We start from the raw sequence: 8519 nt of genomic DNA on the forward strand, positions 1-8519 counted from the left end.
CGAAAAAGATAATTTAAATATAAAATGCTTGGGGGAGGGGGCCTTCGATCAGTCCTTTGGGAGGGGGAGGAGGAGGAGTGAGCCTAGGATGGGAGGAGGATTCTGGATTTCTGCAAAGCGGAACGGAGCCCGCAGGAGGAACAATGGGTCCCGGGACTTAAACCCCCCCCACACCCCCTAGTCCACCGGCGTGAGGCATCCCGGCTGCCACTGCCTTCCCGGAGCCCCCTCGTCGCGTCTTCAAGGCTAACGGCGCGCCCAGCTGGATCCCAGCGGCATCTCCCCATATGACTTTTCTGGGATTCTCGGGTTTGGCTCGGGACGACTGCAGTCGCCGGGGGAGGGCCGGGCAGCCAATGCTGTTCCTCGAGCGCCTCGCGGGTGCAACTCGCTGCCCAGCCCGTTGCCGCGGCCGGGGGCCAGTGAGGGAGACGCCCCCTTTCCGCCCATCTCGTATCCTGCCGTCCCGCTGCCCTGGACGCGGGCTGTCCTGATCTCCGCGGTTACCCCGGGATAATGGGCGTGTCTGTCTCTCTCTCCCACCCCCTCCTCCGCACCCTGGCTCCCAGGTTGTAAAATCAAAGCGCTGCGGGCGAAGACCAACACTTACATCAAGACCCCGGTTCGCGGGGAGGAGCCTGTCTTTGTTGTGACGGGCAGGAAGGAGGATGTGGCCATGGCTCGGAGGGAGATCATCTCCGCTGCCGAGCACTTCTCCATGATCCGTGCCTCCCGGAATAAGAACACGGCTCTCAACGGCGCAGTACCCGGGCCGCCCAACCTGCCCGGGCAGACCACCATCCAAGTGCGGGTGCCCTACCGCGTGGTGGGGCTAGTGGTGGGGCCCAAGGGCGCCACGATCAAGCGCATCCAGCAGCAGACGCACACGTACATCGTGACGCCCAGCCGGGACAAGGAGCCGGTGTTCGAGGTGACTGGCATGCCGGAGAACGTGGACCGGGCTCGCGAGGAGATCGAGGCGCACATCGCCCTGCGTACCGGCGGCATCATTGAGCTCACAGACGAGAACGATTTCCACGCCAACGGCACCGACGTGGGCTTTGATCTGCACCACGGGTCCGGCGGGTCCGGCCCAGGCAGCCTCTGGAGCAAGCCCACCCCCAGCATCACGCCCACCCCCGGCCGCAAGCCCTTCTCCAGCTACCGCAACGACAGCTCCAGCTCGCTGGGCAGCGCTTCCACGGACTCCTACTTCGGCGGCGGGACCGGCGGAAGCGCGGCCGCCACCCCGCGTCTGGCGGACTACAGCCCCCCCAGCCCCGCGCTCAGCTTCGCGCACAACGGAAACAACAACAACAACGGCAACGGGTACACCTACACAGCGGGGGAGGCCTCGGTGCCGTCCCCCGACGGCTGCCCCGAGCTGCAGCCCACCTTCGACCCGGCCCCCGCACCCCCTCCCGGGGCACCGCTCCTCTGGGCCCAGTTCGAGCGGTCCCCGGGAGGCGGACCTGCAGCGCCTGTATCCTCTTCCTGCTCTTCCTCGGCATCTTCGTCCGCTTCGTCCTCGTCCGTGGTCTTTCCCGGTGGTGGCGCCAGTGCGCCCTCCAATGCCAACCTGGGGCTACTGGTGCACCGCCGGCTGCACCCGGGCACCAGCTGCCCGCGCCTGTCGCCGCCCTTGCACATGGCCCCGGGGGCGGGCGAGCACCACCTGGCTCGCCGGGTGCGCAGCGACCCGGGCGGAGGAGGCCTGGCCTACGCCGCCTATGCCAACGGGCTGGGGGCGCAGCTGCCTGGCTTGCAGCCGTCGGACACGTCGGGCTCCTCCTCTTCATCCAGCTCCTCCTCCAGTTCATCGTCCTCCTCCTCTGGGCTTCGGCGTAAGGGCAGCCGCGACTGCTCCGTGTGCTTCGAGAGCGAAGTGATCGCCGCGCTGGTGCCCTGCGGCCACAACCTCTTCTGCATGGAGTGCGCCAACCGCATCTGCGAGAAGAGCGAGCCCGAGTGCCCGGTCTGCCACACCGCGGTCACTCAGGCCATCCGCATCTTTTCCTGAAGAAAGTGCGCGCCTGCGCGCACCGTGCGGGGGCGTGGGGGATAGGGGAACCTCCCCATCCTCATTCCCCTGCGGCCGTCGGCCTCCCTGGTGCCCCACCTTCGCCTCCCCGCCCCCACCCCAACACTCTGAGATCCGAGAGGAGCTTGGAAAGCTGTAGTATCCGCTCGTTTTTAAAATTTAATTTTTAACAAAGGAACTTGCCAGGATATCTGCATCAAGAGTACTGTAGCCTGGGAAACCTCTGAACCACCTGAAATGCATGCTCTATAAATAATAGGAACGGCGACATTCTAGTAATGATAGTTTTTACACTGTACTTAATAGGAAGCTTCCAAAAGAAGAAGACCCCACAAGTTTTCCATTTTCTTAAAGTAGGAAAAAATGAACAATAATTATTATGATGAAGATGATAATAGTAGTGCTATGGGATGTGTGGACTGTTTAGTGTGTTCCCCTTTGTGGGTGGGTTCCTACGACGCTTATAGAACACAGTGGATCCTTTTTGAATGTTCGTGGAAGGGCCAGGAGTTCCTGTGAAACCAGGATACTGCAGCTTTATTAAAGTTAAAGAAACTGTAACATATCTCTTATATATTAAAAAAACGTTTAAAAGTTTTAAAGAGAAATTGCATTAATACAGATTGAAGTATTTTATTCTTTTTTGACTTGAAAAATTATATTTCATATTGCAAAGATGTTTACAAGTATTTTAATTTAAGTTCAGTGAACTTTTTTGTAGCTGGGTTAAATCTTTTTATTTTAGTATGGCCTTATGGCAAAGAACACTGTATTATTTTAATAATCACACAATTGTGACGGAATTACAAACCATAAAATGTGTAATGTTTTGAACAGTATTCTGTTGGGATGGAGATTTTATAGGTTCAAACAAATCTTCTAGATATGCTTCACCCAGCATATTTTCTATTCAGTGATATAAAGCATATTTTATTCTATATTATTACAAAAACGGAAATGTATAAACATGTCAAAAGGAATTGTTGATGCTTTCTAACATTTGTATAAATAGAATTCAGTGCAAGTTACAAAAATTCTGTTGCACCACTATAGTTTTAGTATTTCTATTTTAATACATTTGTTTACCACTTGTTTATGTATATGTAGGTGATGTTACTTGAGCTTAAATGTACTTTACTGAGCAAAGTTTAAAAAACAAAGTATATTTTATTTTATGATAAAGGGCCTTTAACCTCATGGTCAAATACTAATATTATATTTGCTGAGACAAGATTTGAAATTGTATCAAGAGTTTTATTTTTCTGACATTTAAAGTTCTACATAATAAAGGTAAAACTTAAGTAATGGTGCTACTTCATTTTTTAAGTATTTCTATATAAATAAAATATTGAAGAAAATCTATCTTGTGTGGTGACTTTTTTTTTAAAAGCTTCTTAGAATTTAACCGTGAGGAATCACTTTTAAGTGAAAAGTTGAAATATATAATTCCCAGGTACACCATGTGAGTATTTTATGAATAGATTGTGTTTGGTTGGATGGATGGCCATGGGTAACAATTTTTTTTTTAAATTGCAAAGTACTGTATCTATTTGAATTAGAGAGCCTCCCTTAGTCATAATAGGCAGAGTGCCTAGTTCCCATGATATTTGTAAGGGTTCAGGAAAATGTTTAATTTCTTTTAAAATTAGAAAAAAATGAAATTAAACTATTCGAAAGAAATATGCTCATCTTCAGCCCCACAAAAACCTATTAAAAATTTGGCCTAAAACACCAAGAACACAGAACATTGAAGTATTTGAAGTTACATAAAAAAATAAATGTTAATGTGGATGTAGTTAATTGAGGAAGGGACCCAGGAAAGTCATAATTCTGCCCATAAGTCATATACTCTTAGGGGCTCCTAAAAGCAGAGGGGGTCTAAGGCCATGTGTCTGCTGTAGGCATGGAGAAGTTGGTCTCAGCTCTATAGTGAGTTTCCATTGAGAGTCACTTCCTTGGGGAGGCCAGAGGAAGAGATGAGAGTTACTGCTTGCAAGGACCTTGATGGATTTGAGCACTGATCTTAATAGGCTTCTGCTTGTAGGCCAGGCTAATTGGTGTTGACAGGCTGCGGGTGTTAAGTGTTTGTTGTTGTTTGAGGGAAGTTTTTGTTTGCTTTTGGCAGGCTCCACCTGCTCCCTGGCTGTGGGGCTTTGTCAAGGGGAGGAGCCATGTGCTTTCACTTGACCTGAACTCTTATCTTCCAGACAGTATTTAGGAATGACCAGATCATGCCACTGAATTTCTAGCAAAGTTCCTGGCTGAGTTGCCCTTTGAGAACTGTATCTAACTGGAATGTGGCAGGTGTTTATTTTAATCTTGGCAAATGGATTCAAAGAGTAGGCTATAATATATCTTGGTGGTCTCTCTTTGTGTTAAATTTTTTTTGTCCAGTTATTTAGTCACTGCTGATGTAAGCTCTTGATTTGTTTGGTTTAAATGATGTTGGATAAAAAGGCAGTTGACAGGCCTTCATGGTGGGAGGAGAAAAAGGAGTGGCTCTGGAAAATTTCTGGCATCATCTTCAGCTCTGGAAAGTTCCCAGGCAGTGTTTACCCCCTCTGCTTCTCCTGCAAGGACTGGAGGTTAGCTGAGGCCTGGCAAAGGGAGAAGTTACCAAGTCCAAGCCCCGCTTCCTTCCACTGTCTGGAAATGCCTAGAACAGAACCAAGACTCTTTATACTTTCTTTAGTCTTGGTTCTGTTCTTTGCATTTTTGCTTTAACAGAATGATTACAGATAATGCAAAGAAATATCAAAAGCCTAACAGGTTGGGTTTTTCATATACCCTTACTCGTTTGTATCAGATTTTTTGGTATGGCCCATGTGCTGCTTTGGAAAATAAAAAAAAAACACCAGATTTTGGGCTGCTGACATACCTTTGGATGGCCTGTATTTCTTCATGGTGAGAGGTTCCCTTGTTGACATAAAGTTTTGGGATATATTAATATTATTAATAAAGTTAGGCCTTTTGAGAGGACAGCTTGCTCTCTAACATGGGTATCCCCTGCTAAGCCCATGTCCCTGTCACCAGTAGGGAATAGGAGAACATGCTAATGATAATAGATGGCATTAACTTTTGGCCTAAGTTAAGCCTTTTGTCCCATCCCTCAGATTCCCTATGTGACTATTGTGGAGGTGGCCACTGGCTGTGGAAGTGACAGTCCCCCAGTTGGAAAGATGAGAGGTGCCACATTTATGTCCTCCAACTGCCAGCAGCTCCCTTTTTTCTGCTTCTTCACCCCTCTGAAATTTGTCTTTCTGCAGCAACAAAATACCAGTTAACAGACATCTCTCTCCTGAACTCACTGTTCCGTGTTTTATTCCTTTATGTAGAGTAGTGGCTTTCATGGGAGGGAGGGGTGATTTTGCAAACCACCTTCTCATTTTAGCAATCTCTGGAGACATTTTTAGTTATTTTCCTAATGGGAAATTGCAGTGGGATTTAGTAGGTAGAGGCCAGGGATGCTGCTGAACATCCTACAATGCACAGGGCAATTTCCACAACAAAGAACTATCCATTTTAGGGGTGAGAAATCCTAAAGGTACATAGACAAAGCAAACGTACCTTCTCCGCTATTCATTCATTGTCTTGAACTCGGTGGTGGTGTTCCAGCATTTAAATGCCTAAAGATTACCCAGTGTAACTCTCGGTTATATCAAGAACATTGTGGGGAGGTCAAGACTGATATCTGAGCATAGAAAGTCACAACAAAAGGACTCTTTTTATTCACCAAAGAGGGGTAGGATTGTACCCAATTAATGGTAATAAGACTCACATGTAATGTTCAAAACCTGCCTATTTCCACTCTTTCCTGTGATCCTTTCCGCAACCACCAGGCAGGCGGCCTTGAGATTTCACTGTGCCTGTTTGCAGTAACACAAATACTACTCAAAACATAATCTCCTCAATCACCCTCCCTAGACTCACACCCAGGTTTTCTACTCCAGCTGTTTCTGTCTTGTCAGTTTCCCTGTAGCTATGAGACAAGATTTATGAAGTTCTCAAAATTCTCAAAATGGATCTGTGCTAGCAACTCTTCCCCTTTCCCTGTTTCACGAGTCCTTCTTATCCTACTAAAATTGGCTCTTGGAAAAGCTTTGATATCATCAGTGAATTTTAGTCACTAACTGATGCAGTGCTTTTATCTCTTAAGTCTTATCTTCCCAAGATATAAGAACAAATGTGTCCCTCTCAAGGGAATTTTGAGCCTGCTGGCCAATGCAATGGCTAGTAGCAGTTCTAAAGCTTTATGGGGGTAAGGCAACTTGGGAAGAGATGGAATTTGTACTGGGGACATTTGCTCTCTCTCACCTTAAGAGGGTCATTCCCTCCCTGACTAGGGAACAAAGTCCCTTCTAAGGATAACCTCTGCCTCCCTTTTTCCTTCCCCCCTTCCCTGACCTAGTCAAAACCTGCTCCTTCCCCTTAGGAAGCTTAAAGTGCTAAAGGTTCTCTTCCTCCACTGTTAAGACCAACCTGCTTTCCAGGAAGGGGAGAGTTAAATATCACTTACATTGGTTCAGTGAATGTCAGTGATGATTGCTATAGTTAATTGAGCCCTTCACTGTGACCCAGACACTCTGTTAAGGGTTTTATAACAGTCCAACCCAATGTGGTAGGAATGAGTAAACCCATTTCAAAGGCAGGAAACTGAGGTGGAGAGACTTACTTAAGTCTGCACAGTCAAAAAGTGTTGGACTTAGGATTCCAACTCTGGGTCCACTGAAATTCATGCTTCCATCTTTGTTACTTCAGAAAAAAAAAGGCTTTTATGGGAGGTATTTTCAGAAGAAGTAAGCACTCATTTGCCACAAAACAGTCAACCATGAGAATGATGTTCCTTTCTTAGTGATAAGTGTAACTGGCTTGAAAAATGGAGCCAGGCCCAGTTGCTGTGATGAGTTCAGGCCACAGGAGGAGAGCCAGGAACACAAATAGCGCCTTATGGGTGCAGGGCATTTCTGTGACATTAATTCCAAAGTCTTGCCATCTCTTGACTGCTTTGTGACCAAACAATAAACATTAAGCTAATTCTGTAAGTGTCTTTTCCAAGCAAAGAAAAATTCACATTAATGAGAATAAAATGAATGCAGAATCCATTCTTTAAAAAAGAAGCTCCATAAAAATGTCACATGGACTAATTTAGACAGTGACTAAAAGAAGCCAAAATCCTGACTGAAAAGTGAAATGTAGTCAATTGTTTGGTTTCCAGATGCCAAGCTCTTTGTTTGACTGATTATTTTTTTTCTCTCTCATTGACTTCATTTTCTAGGGCATTTATTAGAATTGTAGGATCTGAAAATGATCTAAAAATGGTGTCCTGAGTTTTGCCAACCTATGAGCCTTCAGTGTTGATTCCAACCCTAGCTCATGTTTTCATGGAAAGTGTGGGTGACTGGGTGACACAGATGGCAAGATTGTGACTCAGTTTACTCATCTGTGGAAAGGGAGATAGTGTCCTTACTTCTGGAGTTATCAGACATGATCAGCCCCTCTTTTGGGCTTACATGGCACCTGTATCCTCTTTCATAGTGGTACCTGGCAGGACTTTTCATAATTATGCATTTTTTTTTGAGTTGGAGTCTCATTCCGTGGCCCAGGCTGTAGTGCAGTGGCATGCTGATGGCCACCCAAGCATCAACCTGCTGGGCTCCGGCAATCCTTCCGCATCAGCCTTCCATGTAGCCAGAACTACAGGTGTGCACTACCATGCCCAGCTAACTTTTGATTTATTGTAGAGATGAGATCTCGCCAAGTTGCCCAGGCTGGTCTTGAACCCGCGGGCTTAGGCAATCCACTTGCCTTGGCTTCCCAAAGTGCTGGGATTATAGGCTGAGCCACCGAGCCCAGCCTCACAATTATGTATTTTGTTGTCTTTTGCTCCCACTAGACTGAGGATGCTTTGAGGGCAGGGGTCTTATCCATCTCTGTGCCCCCAACTCCCGATGCAGAGCCTGGCCTGCAGCAATGTTCAATACACACTTGGCAAATCAGTGTAAAGGGTGTTGTGCTTGAAAAAACCTACACGCCCATCAACAGGGGACTTGTTTATGAAGTTATATAACTACTACACAATGAAATTCCTGCTGTTATAATAAACTAGATCACCATGATGTCTGGGGAAGGCAAAAATGCAAAGGATATAATTTTTGTAAAAAGAAGTTTTTATTTGTTTAGAAAAGTTTTGGGCTATCGTGGTAGGCAGTCTTTAAGATGGCCCTCAATGAGCCCTTCCTCCTTGAGTGTGACCTCTTTGCCTTGAGTGTGATTTGGACTTTGTTACTTGCTTCTAGTGACCAAAATATAGCAGAAGTGATGGGATGTCACTGTTGAAATTAGGTTATAAAAATACTATGACTTCTGCTGTGGTATGCGCTCTCGCTCGAGATCTCTGGCTCTGGTTGGAGCCTGCAGGCGTGTCCCAAGGCAGCTCTGTGGAGAAGTTCAGGTGGTAACAATCAGAGGGGGACCTCTG

The 8519-nt window shown here is 46.7% G+C and overlaps 1 protein-coding gene across 1 annotated transcript; it reads left to right on the forward strand.

Annotated features, from left to right (window-relative positions):
* Positions 1 to 523: 523 nt before the first annotated feature.
* Positions 524 to 3399, forward strand: MEX3B (mex-3 RNA binding family member B; the record flags this gene model as incomplete). The annotated part of the gene is made up of 1 exon (XM_008072058.1): positions 524 to 3399. A coding segment is annotated over one exon (1497 nt), but the record flags the coding sequence as incomplete, so codon positions are not given.
* Between the last annotated feature and the right edge of the window lie 5120 nt (positions 3400 to 8519).

The sequence above is a fragment of the Carlito syrichta genome, unplaced genomic scaffold (genome assembly GCF_000164805.1).
Source record: "Carlito syrichta isolate Samal-C Ts95f unplaced genomic scaffold, Tarsius_syrichta-2.0.1 Scaffold314837, whole genome shotgun sequence".
NCBI classification, from domain to species: domain Eukaryota; kingdom Metazoa; phylum Chordata; class Mammalia; order Primates; family Tarsiidae; genus Carlito; species Carlito syrichta.